Raw genomic sequence first — 20,032 nt, 5'->3', positions numbered from 1 at the left:
CGGGGCTTAGGGTGGGAAGTGAGGCCGGGCACTTCCGGCAGCGCGGACGGGAGGCGCGGCGGGCAACTATGGCTGGGTGAGCGGAGCTGTGCGCTCAGCAAGCACTTATGGGGCACCTGCAGCATGCATGTGGGGAAGCGGGGGTAGTTGAGGCCCCAGTGTCCTCATCCGAAAAGGGCGTGCTGGTCCCACCTCCGTCTTGGCATTCGGGACGTGATGCTGAGCGCCCAGACACAGTGAGGGCAATTAGAAAAGCACCTTAAACCACCACGCACGGTCACCGGAGGCTCCCCGAGGAGGCAGGGAACTGTAAGACCTTTAGAGAGAGGCAGGTGGGCGGATGAAGAGGCTGCAGGTAGAGACCTTTGGAGAGAGGCAGGTGGGTGGGCGAGAGGGCTGCAGGTAGAGACATTTAGCAAGATGCAGGTGGGCGGGTGAGGAAGCATTGAAGGTGCAGGATCGCAGGCCTGAAGGATGTGTCACAGGGCTTCTGAGAAACAAGAGGCCCATGTAGCTAGAATCCAGGGTGTGGGATAGGGCTGGAGTGGTCAGTGGCCCAATCAGGCAGATTCAGGGGATTGTCGGCCTGTGCCATTCCACTGTCCATCCCCTCCCCAACCGCTGGAATTGGTTCTGGTGCCTAGGACCAGTCTGTGCCATTTTCCCGTGAGCCCCTTTAAGCTATTTGAAGATAGCGATTTATAATTCACCAGTCATTGTCTTCAAATCTTGTCAGCACACTTTGGTATTGAAGGATCTTTGGCTTTGTAGCCTTGAGGTTAATAAATTTTTTTAAATTAGGAAAATGGACATAGAACTTACTTTGTAAGGTTGTTCTGAGAGTTAAATGGGGGGAGGTATGTACAGCTCCTGGCCTGCCCAGCTCTTGTGGGTGGCCGATAAACTGTTAAAAGCCTAAATTGTTAAAAGAATCTTGGAAATTGGCCTTTAACCATTCATACAGGTTGAGTTCAATTTTATTAAGAAATGTGACAGGCCAGGCCTTGTTCTAGCCACTGAAGCCATTGTCCTAGGTAACAAAGGCAAGAGTCTGTCCTCATGGCGTTTTCTTGCAGTCTCTCAGAGCCCAATAAAAATTTTTGCCAGGTGAGAAAAGAATATTACTTTCATTAATTTTATCAGTACTGTTAACCAGTACTGGGAAAATTTTGGTTGATATAAACAAGGTGACTGTCACTGATGTTTGAGTTTTCCTTCTGAAGAAGCCTTCAAGGGAGAAAAAAACACTTCTTGATTACAGGATAGAAATGTCTACTGTATTAATTTGCTTGGCTTTCCATAACAAAAGTACCACAGGCCAGGTGGCTTAAACACCAGATTTATTCCGTTATGTTTTGGAGGCTGGAAGTCTAAGATCAAGGTTTTGGCAGGATTGGTTTGTCCTGAGGCCTGTGTCCTTGGCTTGTAGATGACCGTCTTCTCGCTGTGTCTTCACACGGTCTTCCCTCTATGTGTGTCTGTGTCCTAATCTCCTTTCCTTATATGGGCAGCAGTCACACTGGATTAGTGCCCAAACTAATGACTTTGTTTTAACTTGATTATCTCTATAAAGACCCTATCTCTAATTATGGTTACATTCTGAGATACTGGGGATTAGGACTTCAACACATGAATTTTGGGGGACACAGCCTGTGACATCTGCTTTCTGGCTGTATAGCCTTGTCAGGTCACCTCCCGTCTTGGGTATCAGTGCTCCATCTCTATAAATGAGTGGGTTGAACCAAGGGCCCCTCCATGCTCATGACCTGCTGATCTATGTGATGCCAACCTACTTGTTCCCTTTTTCTCTCACCAGGTACTTGAAGTGGGTGTGTGCTTCCTTTCAGCGTCAAAGGTTCCACACTATTGGGGGCCACCACAAAGGTCGGACAGGTGCTGAGCACCTGTGGCTAATGCGGCATTTAAAGGACCCCTTTGTGAAGGCTGCAAAGGTGGAGAGTTATCGGTGTCGAAGCGCCTTCAAGCTTCTGGAGATGAATAAGAAGCATCAGATTCTGCAGCCTGGCCTTCGGGTATTGGACTGTGGGGCAGCTCCTGGGGCATGGAGTCAGGTGGCAGTGCAGAGGGTCAATGCTGCAGGCACAGGTGGGGCCTCCATGCTTTTTTCACTAGATGTTATATTGACATCTTTCCGTGACTGTACAACTGAATCAAGCCCAGAAGTTTCCGAGTCCTGGTCCTTGAAGTGCTATGGTTTCATGGGAGTCCACCAGGGGCTGCCACCTCTAGGGCCTCAGGAAAGGTTTCATGGCCGGGAATCTGAATTTTCCACTCTGGGTCAACCCAAGGCAGTCAGCTTTTATCTGTTTTATATTTTTGGGTTTTGACTAAGCTTTTCTGTATAAAAAGGTTTCCTGAATAATAAAGAGGCAAATCAACCACTCATACAACTTAGAAAAGCTATGTCATCATTTTAAACAGCGGCATAGTATTCCATATAATGGTTGTACTGTGGGTTGTTTAACTAGTTCCGTAATTCTGGGCATCAAGGTTGTTTGGGTTTTATTGTTAGTATATACAATGTGTGAATATCTGTGGTGAATATCCTTGCCATTTATATTTCCTGCCATAAATTCAGGGTACCTGTTTGCATTGGCTTTTTGTAAAAAGCTCTCCCAAATACCTTAAAGTAGGGATATTTGTGTCCATTTTCCTGGTGAGAAAGTTGAGGCATAGAGGAGTTTAATGACTTTCTGAAAGTTTAGACATGGGTGTGCTGGTCCCCTGGATTCAGACATCGCCTCACTACTGGTTTGTTGGGTGGCCACTGCCTATACCTATGGCTGGGATCCCTCATGAGCTTTAGAACAGCACTTTTTTTATTTTTATTTTTTAGCTCAAAAAAATATGTATGTACTCAGATTAGCTCACTTGGTTAGAGCACAGTGTTATAACTTTAAGGTCATGGGTTTGGATCCCTATGCCATCCAGCTGCAAAAAAAAAAAAAAAGAAAAAGAAAAAAATTTACAGACTAAATGAATGAATTTGTGTCAGAAACTTCCATTCTTTTTCCCACCATTGGTTCTATCACCACTGAGACCTCTTAATAACTGATTTTAGTGGTTCATGTTCCCCTAATTGCTCTTTAGGAGGCAGGAAAATGGCCCATTGGACTTATTGGAAGACGTGACAGAAGCAGAGAGCGTGTGTGTCATCTGAGTGTGCTTTTCTTCCCAGAAGCTGCAAAAATGCAGCCAAAGCCATTTGGCTTCAGTGGAAACTTCTAAAGTTGTAATACATGGAGATGTTAAAGAAACCTCGAGTGTAAAATGACATGTGAGGTGTCCCACTGTGCTGGGCTGAAATTTGAGAGTTTTCACCTTTGAAAAATGAGATACTTCTCAAAATACCTGGACTTCCAATTTTTAGCTAGAAGTAAAACACACATTCCCCGCCTATATTCCCCCGTGCCCCCGCCAGTGGAACAGCCCTTTTATTAAGCAGACTGAACTAGAAAATCTGTGACTGTACCCTTAACTTATCAACCCTTATCAACCCTCAGTGTAGGGGACTGACAGAGATGGGGCACCAGACTTAAAAAGGGAGGGCTTCGAATGTAGGTCCAGTGTGAGGAGAGGGGGACCGAGATCAGTTGTAGGCAGGAATTCTTGTTTTAGGTAAGGTGAAACAGTGGCATCTTTTTAATTTTATAACTAGTATTACTCAAATATGGGCAAGATAATCAATCTTTATACCTCATGTTGTATGTCCATTTCCCCCATCTCTTGGCTTGTTTCCAATAGTTTCTACGGTGAAAGGAATTGGATTGAGCTGGAAGATGGACTTATTGATTCAATCCAGAGGCACTTTATGTACTAGAATGTCATTTTCTATTTTAGTTTATCAAAAAGACATACAGAGATAAGAACCCTTTCACAGAGCAGGAAACTTGGGTAGTGAAATTATATCAGAGTTGGAATCAGAAGTTCTGGGGTATGCCCCAGGTCTGCCTGTCACTCTGTGGCTTTAGGACAGTAACTTCCTGCCTGGGCCACAGTTTCCTCAGATGTAGAGTGAAGGACCACCAGTCCCCCACCACGTGTCTCTATAGGATGTATAGACAGTGGGAAAAAGCCTGTGTCCCACATATTTGCACATTACCTCTTTACCTTGGTCCTGATGGTTTACTTTTATCATTTTGTTGCATATATTTTTGTGGAAAGAATTCAGAGTGTAAATAAAGAACGCATTCACTATTTTTTCCTCAGATCCCAACTCTCCTGTTGGCTTTGTGCTTGGGGTAGATCTTCTTCACATATTCCCCCTGGAAGGAGCAACTTTTCTGTGCCCTGCTGATGTGACTGACCCAAGAACCTTTCAGAGAATCCTAGAACTGCTTCCCGGCGGGAGAGCAGATGTGATTCTAAGTGACATGGCACCCAATGCCACAGGGATCCGGGACCTTGACCATGACAAGCTCATCAGCCTGTGCTTGACCCTTCTGGACATGGCCCCAGATATCCTGCACCTGGGGGGAACGTTCCTTTGTAAAACCTGGGCTGGAAGTCAAAGCCATCGGTTACAGAAGAGACTGACAGAGGAATTCCAGAGCATGAGGACTGTAAAACCTGAAGCCAGCAGGAAAGAATCATCAGAGGTGTACCTCTTGGCCACAAAATACCACAGAAGGAATTGTGCTGTGAAGCAGTGAGCATTTCTTCTGCCATTTTCATAGGGGTTCTTAGGTTGTTTTTAACTACCCGTGTAGCCTGAGCTCTTTCCTGAAGAGTAGCTGGGGAGAGCCAAGCTCTAATCTGGGAGATGCAGCAGGATAAGTGGAGAAACTCTTTAAAAAAAAAAAAAAAAAAAAAACACCAAGAGGACATGACAAAACTATATTCAAAGACCATGAAAAATGATAAAAAAAAATAGTCGTCTATATCATAATTTGTGAAAAGAAAGTTATCAGGAGAGGGAGATAAGTAAAGATTGAAGGATGAAGAGTCAGACTGAGGAAGGAAAAAAAGAAATTTGCTGAGGCAGAAATGGATATACCCACATGGGCCTTTCTGTAACTTCCCTGTCTTAGACTGTTAGGATATTACAGAGAAACAGGTTTTCCACTGTTGCTTTAACAACATAATACCCAGGTTTCCAGTTGTTATTTTGGCTGGATATAAAGTAGAAAAATCAGAAATTCCCATCTGGGGGTTAATTTCCATTTCTCTGGTGTATAATCTGGAAATGTATCCATTCTTCAGGCAGCAAGAGTTCCCAGAGCAGTTAGGGAAGACATTTGGTATGAATTTATGCACAGGGTGGGTGTGCTTTGCTTTTGTCGGAAATAGATATTGCTGTAATACTCCAGGCTCCCAAGACCATAAAGGTAATTGTGAAAGCAAGCAGTGATGTGGTGTGTTCATTTATTTTCTTTTACTCTTCCAGGAACCCAATGCAGCTTTATAAAAGAATATAGATTGCATTATTTTAAGGGATTTTCATACTTTCAAAGTGTGTTTTGTTAAAAAAAAGTCAAGTGGTTTCTTCAAAGCCATTTCCTGGAGGCATACTTATCCCTCGAGAAGAGAGATTATTGACTGTAAATATGTTTAAATTCCAAGGTCCAGTGGGAGAAAGACTAGAAGCCCGGGAATGTCCATGATGGCCCTAGGGCTTGGTCCAGCTCCACAAAGTATGCTGCTGATCAGATATTTTTTACTTTTCATTTTATTTTTGGTTGCAATCAAGTAGTTAAGTCCAGAGAATCTCCTGCCCTACCTCAACCACATTCCTGTCCCATCCCATTTGATTCCCCAGGCACACAAATTTGGAAGTCTTTTGTCCTCTGGAAGAGGAAAGGTCAGCGCAGAACCTTGGGAACAGCATCTTCTTAGCGAAAAGCCAGGGGCTGGAGCAATGGGGGGAGGAGAGGAGGAGAATTTGAAAATGAGTAAGACACACTCTTGGGAAGGCTCCGTGTTAAATGATAGACAGGTTACTATAATTCAGGGGTTTTCTGATGGCACATACTTTGTTCTTGGGAAAGGATCCACGTTAAAGCATAGACAAAGTTTACCATAATTCAGGACTGACCTGATCTTCACCCTACAGGATGCAGCACCGTAGAGAACAGGGCACCCAGTCAAGGGCACCACGCTCCGAGGTCGTGCAGACATTGGGAGGACTGCCTAGTAGCATAAATACTTTGCACTTCCGGTGGGCCCAGAGAAAAGCCGAAAACGTATTAATTCAAGCAAATAGTATTAAAGTTGAGAGAAGAATCAAGAGTGAAAAAGTTTGTCGGGAAGAGGCGACCTTTGGGCGGTGCTATTCCACACATTACGGCGCGAGGCAATAGCCTTAGTGGAAGAGCGTTCTGCGCGGGGCAGGGGCACTATGACTGTGCCAGGGTCCGGCCTTTGGCTCCTCGTACTTTCCGTGGGGTGGTCTCCCGCGGGTGGGTGGCTCTGAGTACGGACGCGGAGCACCGAAGACCGATCGGTGCGCCTACTCGATTCTTTACGGACGGTTTCCACCCAGGTCTCGCGAGAGCGCAGGCGCGAGTCTCGCGATAGGTGGGCGCGGACGGCGCGGAGGGAGATCTGAGCGGCGTCTGCTGGCGGCTGCGAATGAAGTGAGCGGCTGGTGGCTGAGGTGAGGGCCTGGCAGCCGGGGTCTACCCCCCGAGGATGGGCAGGGGCGCTACTCTCTTCTCCTGACCCCACGATCCCCGCGTACTCTGTTGGCGCCCCCTTGGGCGCCGGCGCGGAGGTCTGGGCGCGGCCGCTACCCCCAGCCCACTCCGGAGGTCCAGCCGCGCCCCCAGCCGCCCTCGCCTGGCTCTGCCGGCGCTTCGGTCTGGAGACCTCTTTCTCTCCGCCCTCCATCTCCCTCCAGGCGAGGTCTCTGTCCCTTCCTCCCTTGTCTGCCCCTCACTGACCTGGGGTCTGCCCGGCGGCGTCTCGTCCTGGAGACCCCCCGGATCTCCGGTCCGTCGGCTCTTCGCTGGCCTGGGGTGGGCGCGGCGCCCCTGCTTCCTGAGCATCCAGTGGAAGGAGGCAGTCCCTCCGGGAGGAGCAGCTGGAGCTGACCAGCTTGCAGCAAAGCAGAGGTGGCCGGTGGCCGCGAGGCCAGGCGCTGTCCTGACCACAGGACAGGGCTTCCTACCCCTCTGTCTCCCTGACCCGGCTCTCGGGAAGCGGCTCCTTTGGGCCATCTGCTCCTTCCTGGAGCACCGCCCTTCAGAGTTGACCGAGCTCTGCCGCCCGCATTTCTTCACTGGAGCTAAGCGTGGTAGTTGTCGCTACAGTTGACCCTTGAACAAGGCGGGAATTAGGGGCGCTGCCCCCCGCGCAGTCGAAAATCCGCGAGTAAGTTTTGACTCCTCAAAATTTCGACTACTAATAGCCTACTGTTGACGGGAAGACTTATCGGTCATATAGTGAATTAATACATATTTTGTATGTTATGTGTATGAGAGTGTTTCGAAAAGCTCGTGGAAAAATAGAATTAAAAGATAATACGAATCTTTCCATGGACTTTTTGAAGTGCCCTCATGTTGTATACTGTAGTCTTACAATAAGGTAAGCTAGAAAAGAGAAAATATTAAGAAAGTCAGAAGGAAGAGGAAATGCATGTACAGTACCATACATATATTTATTGAAAAAAATCTACATGTGAGTGGACCCCCACAATTCAAGGGTCAACCGCACTTCCATTTTATTATGGAGGAAAGCAGCTGTCAGAGATAGAATGCTGTCTGCCCAAAGTCACACTGCTTGTAGCTAGTGAAGTGGGAGCTTGCCTTTCCTGGCTAGTTTGAGTTTGGAGAAAGCAGAAAAGGTGTGTGGCGAACTTACCAGGCCACATGATGGTGACCAGGGTGGTGTGAAGTGGCATTGCAAGTTGGTGAGCATCTTGGTCATTTCTTTAGGTTTCCGAAGCCATCCCTTTTGCTGAGAAGCAGTGTCAACTCAGAGATTGTGACTGACAGTTCCAGCTCAGGGATTCTGTTAAGAGCAGTTGGAGTTCAGTGGCTGGAAGGTTTGAGTCCCTTGGGTAAAGAGGATGGAGTTTGAGCTGGCGCCTTATCACATGCTTTATGGAGCAGCCTAGTGCCAGGTGGTTGAAAATGTAGGTGTTTTTTTTTCATTCTAGTTTATTGAATGCATCAGTTCTTACAGGGAATGGCATCTTAAGAAGAGGATGTATTGGCTAAATTTTCCATCATGTTATGGGAAGTGTGGCCCTGGTCTGATCTTGGCAAATGGAAGGGTTTGGGCTTCTAGAGACTCCCGCCCTGCAGGCCTGTATCCTCCACTGTCCTCTCTTTCAATCCGTTGTTCCGTTGTGGTTTGAATGAGAGGGGTGGAAACCATGGCCAGAGAGGACAAGGACTCTGCTTGCACCAGGCCAAGGTTCTTGTTAAATGGGAGATTCAGAGGCGACCTAAGATTCCTCACTTTCTTTTTTGGGGATGTGTAGGAGAGTGTATTTTCAATATAATACTTAGGGGAAATCAGTGAGAGCCAACTCTTCCTAATGGGAGCAGCAGTATGCACCTGTAGGAGTGTACACGTTTACACATTTTGGCTGTTAAATGTGCCAGAGATGTTCCACACCTTTTGGCTGGTGGGCTGGCCTGGTGTGAGACCGTAATAAGGACAGGTTTTGGGGATGCAAGGTTCTTTGCTGCTATTTGTCTTCAGCCCTTTCATATGTTGGCTTGTGGATTGCATGCTGCCTTTAGAGTCAGACAGACCCAGGTTCCAATCTCAGTTCTGTAACTTTTTGAAGCCTCCAGTTTCATCATCTTTAAAATCTGTGTAAAAGGACCTAATTCACCAACCCGTTGTGAAGATTGAGCTGTTGTATATAAAATTACAAGCTGAGTACAAGTCAAAGTATGTGGCTACAGTTGTACCGTCTACTATTTGAAGTCTTTTTATGGGCATTGAAGGTAATCCTCAACAGCTTTGCAAAGTGGGCTTTACTATCATTAGTTTACAGATGAAGAAACTGAGGCTCAAGAAGTCTAGGTGCTTGGTAAATTTCAAAAACCTTTCTTTTTGACCTGGTTGAAAACAGTAGTAATACTAATGTCAATATTGATATACAGTGATAATTAGTATTTCTGTGGTCATTATCATCTTTATTGCCACTTTGTTTCTGATTCCCAGAGGCCACACTTTTTGTGAGTGCTTGTAATGGTTAATTTTAGGTGTCAACTGGACTGGATTAAGGAATGCCTAGAAAAAACCATTATTTTTGCGTGTGTCTGTGAGGGTGTTTCCAGAGAAGATTAGCCTGTGAATTCGAGTGGACTAGGGGAGTGGGAGCCTGTCCAGAGGCATCTCTTACTGTGACAGGTGATAGTGTGTGGAAAGGCTGGCTGTAACCCTTCTTCTGTCTTCTCTCAGAAGGAAAGTGGCCATGGAAGACCTGGGGGAAAACACCACTGTCTTATCCACTCTGAGGTCTTTGAACAACTTCATTTCTCAGCGAGTGGAGGGAGGATCTGGACCGGATATTTCCACCTCTGCCCCAGGTTCTCTGCAGATGCAGTACCAGCAGAGCATGCAGGTAAGTGGCATATGCCGGGATGGGGGTTTCTGGGTAAAGACACTTGAGCTCAGGTAGGGCCTATTCAAATTCCATATAGTTGAGGCAAATCAGTAGTAGCTCAGCCTAGAGGCCAGTTGGCTGTCTTCCAGATGTCATTGTAGGCATTCATCATTCTGGGACAACAGCTAGAGGCCAGGGTCTGGCCTTGTACTGTCTTGGCTTAGAGGTCTGCTTTGTTAACACCCCAAGAGTAGGTCTGGTGCTCAGCAGTGCACTCACTAATGAACTCACGAACAGTTTGTTCATTTAATTGAGGATAAAACTCAAACTGTCTGGGAGCATGAGCACTGGAATTGTCCAGCCAGCATGCCGTCCCCTTCAGGGTGTAACACAGGAAGGCTTTGTTGTAAACACAGTGCCCCCTCAGCCTGGAGAGAAAGCCAGGGCAGCTAGTGGATGGACTGGGTATTCCATGGTGTCAGACTGTCGAGGGTCATTTGCAGATCTTGTGGTGATTTTTACAGTTTTACTTTGATTATAGTCATATTTCACTTCATTCCAAGTTCTTGGGAATGCTCACTATAGACCCAGTGGCAAAGGGGTCAGGCTTGCTGAAGGACTTCAGGCTCTGAAGAGTTGTGGGCTCAGTCCCAGTTGGGGCTGGGATAACTGGGTCCCCCAGGTAGGGAGGTGGTCTCTCCGGCTGTGCCTAGACCCTGTCACTGCGGCGATGGCTACACCAGGCTCCTCCCTGGTCTCTGCTTGCATCTTCCTTTTCTTTCCACACTGTGTGTGTTCTGTAGCCCTGATGAGGCCCATGCACCATTTGGTAAAACAAACGATGTTTCGTATGTGTTCATTTGTTGAATAACTGAATTACTGTGCTTGTTAGAGTGCTAAATTGCTAACTGCCCTTTCTTGGCAAGGACTTTTCTTTATTGTGAGAGTAGGTCTTGTATCCGTGTGTGTGTGTGTGTGTGTGTGTGTGTGTGTGTGTGTGTGTGTGTGTGTGTGTGTGTGTGTAAACAATTGTTTATGAAGTGATGGTGGTAATAGATGGCAGTTGTTTTTGATCACTAGTGAAATAAGAAGTTGGCAATTCTGGTCCTAAAAAATGCTATAATTTTATTGATGCAAATCTCTGGGAACTTTTGGCCTATCTGTCAAAACCACAGGAATCTAGAATACCGGTTGGACCTTGGAGGTCCCCAGTGCTCACTTGTAAGAGCTTCCTCTGTTGGGGGATTGGTAATTGAGTGCTGAAGTCTGCCTGAGATGGTTAGTAGAGTAATGACTGTGAGAGTTGCCTTGGGTCCTGACCTTGCTTATGTCCTGTTGCAGGACTTCAATCACCGTTCTTTCTCTTCCTATCCTGGCCCCCCAAAATGGCAGGAGAGGGACCTTAGAATGCAGCAGGTCTGGGGAATCTGGAGGGAGAGGTCAGGATGTCTTGCCTGCCAGTCCCCTCTCCCTCGTCTGATTAAGGATCCTGTTTTAGTTGGAAGTGTATACAGTCTGCTCTGTCACACATTAGTGTTTGTTTAAATATAAACGTTATCTTTAAAGTATTCTCTTTCCAATACAAAGGTACTTCAAAAAGTTCATGGAAAGATTTGTATTGTCTTTTAATTGAATTTTTCCACAAACTTTTTAAAGTACTCTCATATAGTTAGTGTTCCAAGAAGGTGTGGGATACAGATCAGGTCTGCACCTCCTGGAGGTAGAGTGCCACCCTTCTCTGGAGAAGTGCAGATGTGGCTGCAGACATACAAGTGAGACTGGGGAGGTTGGTGAGTTTGAAGGGTAGAGGTAGACTTAGGAACCCCCAAATATCAACAGGTGGGAATTGAAATGAGGAAAATTTAATAGGAATAAAGGAAGCGTGGACTTGGGCCACCAAAGAAAGTAGGTGGGAGGGATGGAGATACCTTTTCTCTAGCCCAGGTTTTGTCAGCCTCAGCACTGTTGACATTCGAGCTGCATAATTCTTTGTTTTGCTGGACTTTCCTGTGCATTGTAGGATGTTTATCAACATCCCTGGCCTCTACCCACTAGATGCCAGTAACAAACACATACCACTACTACCACTTCTGTGACAATCAGAAGTGTATCCAGACACATCTGTTGGGAACTGCCACTCTACTTTAGTGCTAGTCAGACTTTAATGTGCATGTGAATCCCCTGAGAATGTGCTTAAAAATAAGATTCTAATTCATTAAGTCTGGGGTGCAGCCTGAGATTCTACGTTTGTTAAATGCACAGGAGATGCTGTGCTGCTGGACTGCAAGGCTTTACCCACATGAAGAGTCTGACTCTGTGAAGCTGTTTGGCATGTCTTCTGGCACCCATCAAGGCTCGAATCACCTGAATTTACCTACCCCTCTGTGGTAGTCACACTTCTAAGATGGCCCCTGGTTCACACTTACCTTCTCTACCTTTTCCCAGTTATTCAACCCAACACTGACTAGGTATTGTGGCAGTGGGAATATAATTAAGGTCCCAAATCAGTTGATCTTAAGATAGGGAGACTACCTGGGTGGGCCTGACATGAGCCCTTTAAATCTGGATTCAGAGATAAAGAAGTTGGACTTAGAGCAGGAGAGGGATTCAACAAGAGAGAGATTCACCATGGTTGGCTTTGAAAATGGAGAGGGCCACGTGACAAGGGATGTAGGCAGCCTCTAGGAGCTGACAACAGCCCTGGGCTAACAGCCAGCAGTGTCCTCCAAACCTGTGAGCTTGCGAGAAGATCTTCAGCTCCACATGAGAACATATCCCAGCCAACTGCATTGAGTTTAGCCTTGGGAGACCCTGATCCGAGAACCCAGACACATGTGTCTGGACTTCTGACCTATATAACTGTAATCTAATAAATGGGTGGTGTTTAAGCTATTAAGTTTGTGGTGATTTGTTATATAGCAATAGAAAACTAATATATCCTTTTTCCTAAAATAAGCTTACACACTGTCATCTTAAAATATATCTTCCTCTTACTCTTTTTTTTTTTTTTAATCTCCTTTGCTTGCTGCTCCCACTCACTTCCCAAAGAGGGATCCAGTGGTGGTCTACTTTCTACTCCCAAGGCTTACTTAGCACTTGCAGGGAATGGGCACTTGGTGACTGTGTCTGTTGAACTGAGCCACGTGCCTTGTTTGGCACAGCTACTGAGGTTTCTGTTTTTCTTTGGCTTTGGCACACTCAGTTGGAAGAAAGAGCAGAGCAGATCCGTTCCAAGTCTCACCTCATCCAGGTGGAGCGGGAGAAGATGCAGATGGAGCTGAGTCACAAGAGGGCTCGAGTGGAGCTGGAGAGGGCGGCAAGCACCAGCGCCAGGAACTACGAGGTGGGTTCAGGTGGGTGAGGGTGTGTCCAGCCAGCCTGGTGAGGCAGCCCTAGGAGGCCTGGGGGCTGTGTACCAAACCTACCAGGCTGGAAGAAGCTGGAAGCCTGAGGTGCTCCATGTCGGGATTGCCAGGGCGTTCCTCCTGAGGCAACCAGATGACATGGGCCAGGTGTCAGCTGTGTTTGATGTGTCTGAGGAGGGTGGCATGCAGTGAGGATAACTGCAGAAGGAGGCCCCTCACTGTGTCTGCTGCTCGGTGCAGCTGTGGTCCTAACTGATGTCCTTCTGCTGGCCCTCTTGGTTTCCTTTTTCCTATGGAAGAATTGGAATGCAGATCTGGCAGAAATACCAGGTGATGATGGGTAACTGGCTCAGAAAGTCATTAGGTTACATAAGGGCCCCAGTGTCCATGCTGGTCTTGCTGAGATGGTTGTAGGGCCTCTGAGCAAAGAGCCCCAGTATCTGTGGCTGCTTTATTTTGCTCCTGGTTTACCCAGGGCAACTGGGAGAGCACTACCCCTGCCACTCAGGGAAGGTAGGAGGTTTCACTTAGTGCCTGAATCCTCTGTTTCTTTCAGTTTGACTAATAGCTCTTTGCTGGGCTTTTCAATAAGTGCTCATCAGTTGTGGAAATCTGCCAAGATTCAAGCAGAGCATTGGACCACAACGTCTCTGGCTTCCCTGCCCATTCCCTGAGGATGGATGTCTGACCCCATTCTTGCCTTACGTGACATATTCACATACTTTCCTAGTCCCCCCCAAAATAGTTGATGTCTTCCAGGGTGTGATGCCTGTTAGATTTCTTTGAACCTGGTGTGCATATTCCTGGCTTTGGTGTGTTGTGTGAGCTCTGTAAGCCCAGAGACTTGACCTGAAGCTGAGATGTTGCTGCCTCGGGATTGGCCCTGTTGCTGCTCAGAGTGGTCTTTCTCTGTGAGCTGGGGCTTTTGCTCACTACCTGGGTTGGTGCTAGAGGGACAGACCTGGAGGAATTAGTGGGAAGGGAAGAGAGAGGCCACAGGAATCTTCCCAACTATTAAAGTGCCCTTTGTTAGGGTTGGGTGGTGGCACCAGGGCCATCAGAATGTAGGAAGTGTCATACTGATGGCATAGCTCTCTCTCTCAGGCCAGAGGAACAGGGTGTGGAGTTGGAGTTTCTCTGGGTCAGGAGTTCCTCAAGGGCAGGGCCGTTCTGACTCCGCCCTGGAGCTCCATGTCATTGCTGGGTCTCTGAAGGTCCTGTCTTGGGGAAATCCATTGATGCAGGGGTGACTGAGCTTAGATCTGGGGCCCTTGCTGAGCTTGAGCCACCTCTCAAGAGGCCTGTCCTTGCCCATAGACACAGCTGAATGGGACTCCAGGAACCATCAGAACCAGTACTTTTCCAGTTGTTCCTTGGAGTTGTGGGCTCCAAGACTACACTGGTTTTTTGGGACTACCAGTTTGGCAGTGGGTGGGTGAGAATCTTGGCCCTCCCACCTGGAAATACCTATGAGATGGTGAGACCTAGAGGTCTGAGGACCTGTCTGAATTGCCCCATCTGCACTTGGAATGACAGTGCCAGTAGAGGTGCTACATTCTGACCCTGACGGTGCACTAACCAAAGCTCTCATTTGGTATCGCAGGGGGGTCCCTTGGCTGTTTTGAGGCTGTGCTTGCAGCTTGCTGTCCCCTTGAGTCCCTTCGAGGTGTAGATCAGCCTTCCCTCAGGGAGGCACAATCCTGTTTGCACTTTCATTAAAACTTTCCTCTGTTTTGGCCTGGGATGTCCTGGATAAAGGTGGTATAAGCACTTACTCTGGAAAAGACAGTCTCCGGAAATACCTGGTGGTTCTTGAAGGGAGCTAGTGCAGGCAGCTTCCTGATGAATGCAAGGTGAGAGGTCACCAGAGTGCCTGGCTCCACTTGGCTAGGACTCACTGCCTTGACCTCCAGAGATTCTGGCTCCTACTCTGTAGTCCCTTCTCAGTGATTATACTGAGAAGAGTCCCCATGGATCATTACAGTCAGGAGGTCTGAGTGTAGTTCTTAGTTCTGTCCCTTCCTTATCAGCCCAGAGGTCACACAGCCTCCCTGAGGTTAATAATATGGGTGGCTGTGAAGGTTTCTGCGAGACGATGTGCACTCATGGCAGACTTGGGCACAGCGTAAACTGTTTGTGTCTGCAGCCTCATGTCTATGCCACCTGTCTTTGCTCCAGTCATCTGTTCGTTGGCGGAATGCCGACTCGTTTTAATGATGGCCTGAGTGCAGTTAGACAAAATCTGCTGCTGCTGCAAAAGCTCAGCTGCTTTCCAAGGTTAATTCTAAATTTTCAATTTTCCGTGCTCCATCTCCTCCCTGCAAAGATGATCACTGAGCATGATCAGGTGTGATCCATGCCAGGTTGGGTGTGATCCATGCCAAGTGCCCTCTGAGGAGTCCTGGCTTCTTACGGTGAAAGACGTTGTGCTGCCTTGATAGGAGCACTGGTGCTAGAATTGGGGTCCCAGGCCTTGTCCTGGTTCTGCTGCTGAACTGGCTGATGGGTCCCAGCTGGCTCTTCTCTGGGCCTTGGTGGCTGTCCTGAGAGAGGAGTTCTCCCTGCTCTGACTCTCCCTTGGGGCTGCATCTCACTCTTGCCCTCACAGCGCGAGGTTGACCGCAACCAGGAGCTCCTGTCACGCATTCGGCAGCTACAGGAGCGGGAGGCTGGGGCGGAGGAAAAGATGAAGGAGCAGCTGGAGCGTAACAGGTTGTGTAAGCAGAGCCTGGACGCTGCCAACAAGAAGCTGCGGGAGAAGGAGGACAGCCTGGCCGAAGCCGGTGAGGTGAGCATAGGGCCCTCTCCTGGGGACCAAGGCAGCCTGGGCCTCAAAGGGGTTACCCTCTCTCCTTTAGAATTTTTCCGAGGAAAAATAATGAAAGTACTCCAAACTCCACCACTATGGCACCATGATATTTTGACTTTTTAATTGTACTTCCCATATGTGCACTTACATTTTTTACATAGTTGTAATCATAGTAAAAATATTAATTTTGCATTTTATGGTTTTCAGTTAATAAGTTGGGCACTTTTTTTTGGTCTTTGCAATTAGGAATTTTGATGGTTGAGTAATCCAGTTTTTGTCATTTTCAAATGTTTTGTTCTTTGGCATACATCCCCCTGGTGTTTCTATGGCAGGTAGCATCATGCATAGAGCCTTTTGGCTTCTGGTGAATTATTTTGTTTGGGCAGACACCTAGGAGTAGGGTTATAAGGTCCCCAGTTATGGTGATCTCAGTGGCTGTTGCTACCAGTTATTATATTGTACTAATAGCCACTGTCGAGTATTCTAGTTTCACTATATCCTTCCCTGTCATGGATGGTGGTATTTTCTGGAAATGCTTTTTTTTTTTCTTTCACAGAACATGTAAGTAGGTGCCTCTAGATTTGCATTTCTTTGATTATCAGCAAGGTCTTTTAGTGTCTGATGGCATCTGAGAATGTCTTTGAACCAGAGCATATGTGAACTGTAGTCCAAATGAAGGTTGTATACATTTTAAAAACAGAGCCTGGACATTGGCACTGGTGGAAATTGGACTCTTCTGACCTTTCCTGTCCCTTTTCTGTGGCGTTCAAGATCATAGATGCTGAGAGGAAACAGATGAAAACCTGCTAGGGGAGGGAGAGGGTGCATTGGATCATTGGTATTCCATCTCTGCGCAGTTTTCTCTACTTGATAGACCCTTGAAAGCAGGCTGCAGGTTATTTTTGCCTTGGCAGCGCTGGGGAGCACGTTAAGGTTGTTGTCGCATCTGTCTTCTGAAGTGAATGTTGGCAGGAGAGGAGGCGTGATCAGTGTCCAGAGACGCCCACTCCTGCCCTGCCTGTGCTCTCCTGTGCTCTGGGTCCTGGGTCCTGTGTTCTGGGCTATGCCAGAGGCGGTGGTGGTGGTATTGGGGGCGGTGTCTTCCTGCCTATGGGGGCCCTCAGTTCCATGGGGGAGGGTGAGTCATGCACAGCACTCAGTGAAGCTCAGAAAAGGGTGAGACCCTCACTACTGGAGTAGCAAAGAGAGTGTTGATGGGGCTCAGCATGGGCAAGGTCCTGGATAGTTGGGACAGAGCACGGCGAATGATGCTGCTCTTATTTTTCACATCTAAGCTTAAATGGCACCTCCCCAGAGAAGCTGTCCCTGGTTAGTTGGTATAAAGTTGTAACTCCCTCACCTCTGCTGCATTCTCTCACCACAGTGCCCGCCCCAATGTATAGTACTTGTTGCTCTATGAAACTATCTTATTAAGTAAAGTCTCTTTACTTCCCTACAGTATTTGTCCTCTATAAGGCTAGGATGTCTTGTCCCCTGGATCCAGCATAGTGCCTGGTGTCCAGGGTGTATTTATTGAACTCAGTACAACCTCTCGAAGGATATGTTCATTGCTAGGTATATTTTTAGTACCTTTCTTCCTTTTTGATGCCCAGATAGATACCTCACTGTTGTGATAAAGTAAACGTACAGATCAATAGAGTGTGGGGAGTGAGCCTTCTCCCCACGTCAGCCTCCCTGGAGTGGTGTGGGGTGAATAGTGGTGATGCATTTCAGTGGGTCCTGGATTGGACATGGGTTCTCAGGGACAGCGAAATGAGTGCTCTGGCCTCTCTGTTTATAGAGAGGGCCAACCAGCCCCCCAGATGGGGGATACTGGTGTTGCTTACTGGGGTGTTTGCCAGGTCCACTGTCTTGCTCTCAATGTGTAGGTTCCCTGAGGTAGACATCAGGCTCACGCATTTCTGTGTGTTAATTTATAGCGACACTTTTAAGTGGTCTGGCTTTTCATGTTGGTTTGACTGATGTGCTCTGTCCTCTAGGAAATGGTGGGGGGTGGGGAGCAAAGTCAGCAGAAGGTTGCCTGGTGAGATGCAGTCAGAACCAAGGGTGGCAGTGGTGTCAGGTAGGCCTGCTGTCATGGAGGCTTTGCTCTGAGACTCCCTCCCCAGGATTGCTTTCCTGTCTGAGTGCTTTTCTTCCAAGCAGCACGGCCCTCCTGGCGGGTTATAGCCCAGCTTGCTGGCCTGGGAGTTTGCAGTCTTCAGGCATTCTTTCAGCTCCTCCACTCAGTGTGGCTTTTGTAGCCTAGTTCCAAGGACAGCCTCCATCTCCCATGTTCTGCTTCTTGGCGAGTACCTTGCTGTTGTCTGTAGGTTACATCTTTAGCAAACAGCTGGAGTAGTGGTGTGGGAGTGCTTCAGGGAAGGATTCCAGGCAGAGCGCGACGATGAGAGCCAGGGTGTGGAGGGAAGACTGGCATGATGACGTGGGGGATATATGGATGCCTGGTGGGCAGGGACATTGTGAGTAGGGGGTGACGGTCACAGAGGCTGCTGGGCAGCAGGCCTGAGAGGCCAGGCCCATCCTGGCTGGCAGCAGATTTTGCTCTTGAAGCCCCCTCACTGGGACCAGCTTTCCTGGAGGCCTCGGCTGTGACCCAGATCTCTTCTGTCCGCTTGTGGGAAGCAAGAGGCAGGTTCTGGGCTGGGATGCTCTTGAGTGTAGGGTTGAGGGGTGGGACCCTTGTGAAGAAGTCTCTCTCGTCTGCCCGAGTGCATGTTCCCAAGAAGGAGGTGGCTCTGTTCCCTGCCCCAGTTGTAGGTGCCAGCCTCTTCCTTTCGCCTCCATTTCCATGTGGAAGGCTCACCTCCGTTCATGCGTGGCCTTGGGCTTAGTGAGTGGCTCTCATGTCCGCACTCTGCTTTCAGACCATCAGCATGTTAAAGGGGAGGATCTCAGAACTGCAGTGGAGTGTGATGGACCAGGATATGCAGGTGAAGCGCCTGGAGGCTGAGAAGCAGGAGCTGAAGGAGCAGCTTGACATGCAGCATGAGTGAGTGGGGGAGGGGGGGCATCGCCTCAGCCCGGTGAGCCCGGTGGCTGGTCACTGTCCTCATCCAGACTGTCAGGAGGGACACTGAGGCCTCTGAAGCCAGGATGCAAGTGTCAGAATAGAGCACGTCTTAAATGTCCTGGACCAAAAACAGGGGAAGCAGCTTCTTCCCTCTCCAGGGAGAGTCAAGCCTTCTTGGAGAGGGCTTTGGAGAACTGTCACTAGATTTTAAAGGACACGTGGGACCTGCCGTGGGGACAGTTGGCTGTGGCTGGGAAGGGACAGTCCAGGCAAAGAGAACATGCTAAGGGAGGCGTGGAAGAGTGAGTGTGCTTGACTGGAGGTGCGGGCAGGAGACTTTGGATGTTCTCCTGAAGAGTTTGATCTTTCCCTTAGCAGATGTTGTCTTAGGAGGGTCTAGCTCCTTGGTGGAGAGGAGAGGTCAGTCCTGTGTGGGCCCCTTGCTGAAGCTGCACCAGGGCTGGGGGATGCTGCAGGTGTGAGCAGCTGTGGGGAGTGGGGAGGATTGTAGAGTGCTGCAGCTGGAGAGGACCTGTCCAGATGAGACTGAGGCCTCAGAGCCAGCCAGCTGGGGATGGAGTCCAGGATCTTGGGGGTACCCTGTGTGGGAGTGTGTGTTTCTGTGGGTCTGTGCTGGGGAGGTCTTGGGCTGAGGAGAACTGTTGGCCTCACCACATTCCTGTTTTTGCACATGATATATTCTTCTTTTTAATAGAAAATGGCAGGAAGCAAATAAAAAAATTCAGGAACTTCAGGCCAGCCAAGACATGAGAGCAGACCATGAGCAGAAGATCAAGGTGAGTCACTCTGCTTCAGTCCCTGGGTGTGTCTAACAGACATTGCAGTGGTGGTTTTGGCCCTCCCGCCACATGCAGGTCTTTCTGAGCTGGGGTGTGCTTGGTGGCATTTACAGACAGTGAGCTGCCTGTGACGTTGGCAGATTGTCTCCTCTGGGTGCCAGACACTGTGTTGGGTGCCGGGAATGCCACAGGGAATGGGATAGACTTTTCTGCTCCTGGGGGGCTCACATTCTAGTGTAGGAAGCCTAACTACAAACATGTGAAGAAAAAAGTAAATGTAATAACTTCAGGTACTGACAGGTACTTTGAAGATGATATCAAATAGATCTAGAGTTGAAAACTCTGCCTAAAGTCACACAGCCCATGTGTGACTGAGGTGGGTCTCAAAGCCAGGTTCGTCTGACTCAAGGTCAGGCTGTGCCATGTCACTGCAGAGGACACTGTCAGAGATGGTGACTTGAGTTCCCTTTGATGGCTTCCCACTGCCTTCAGAGTGAC

At 48.3% G+C, this 20,032-nt stretch overlaps 2 protein-coding genes across 3 annotated transcripts in view; both read left to right on the top strand.

The window, feature by feature from the left end:
• The first annotated feature begins 24 nt into the window (after positions 1 to 24).
• On the top strand, positions 25 to 5,364 carry MRM2 (mitochondrial rRNA methyltransferase 2). The gene is made up of 3 exons (XM_063089508.1): positions 25 to 76; positions 1,817 to 2,106; positions 4,231 to 5,364. The coding sequence occupies exons 1-3, from the start codon at positions 69 to 71 to the stop codon at positions 4,671 to 4,673; spliced, it is 741 nt and encodes a 246-aa protein (XP_062945578.1). The 5' UTR covers positions 25 to 68; the 3' UTR covers positions 4,674 to 5,364.
• A 1,180-nt stretch (positions 5,365 to 6,544) lies between these two features.
• Positions 6,545 to 20,032, top strand: part of MAD1L1 (mitotic arrest deficient 1 like 1) — a 461,087-nt gene continuing 447,599 nt past the window's right edge. For both annotated transcript variants that reach the window (XM_063089903.1, XM_063089902.1), the window contains exons 1-6: positions 6,545 to 6,616; positions 9,382 to 9,544; positions 12,729 to 12,869; positions 15,500 to 15,679; positions 18,589 to 18,713; positions 19,450 to 19,531. In XM_063089903.1, coding sequence (XP_062945973.1) covers positions 9,395 to 9,544; positions 12,729 to 12,869; positions 15,500 to 15,679; positions 18,589 to 18,713; positions 19,450 to 19,531 — 678 coding nt within the window. In that variant the 5' untranslated portion in view covers positions 6,545 to 6,616; positions 9,382 to 9,394. The remainder of the gene's footprint in view (positions 6,617 to 9,381; positions 9,545 to 12,728; positions 12,870 to 15,499; positions 15,680 to 18,588; positions 18,714 to 19,449; positions 19,532 to 20,032) is intronic.

Source organism: Cynocephalus volans, chromosome 3, assembly GCF_027409185.1.
Source record: "Cynocephalus volans isolate mCynVol1 chromosome 3, mCynVol1.pri, whole genome shotgun sequence".
Taxonomy (NCBI): Eukaryota; Metazoa; Chordata; class Mammalia; order Dermoptera; family Cynocephalidae; genus Cynocephalus; species Cynocephalus volans.
Note: the sequence above shows the minus strand (reverse complement) of the source record. Positions and strands in the feature narration are given on the sequence as shown.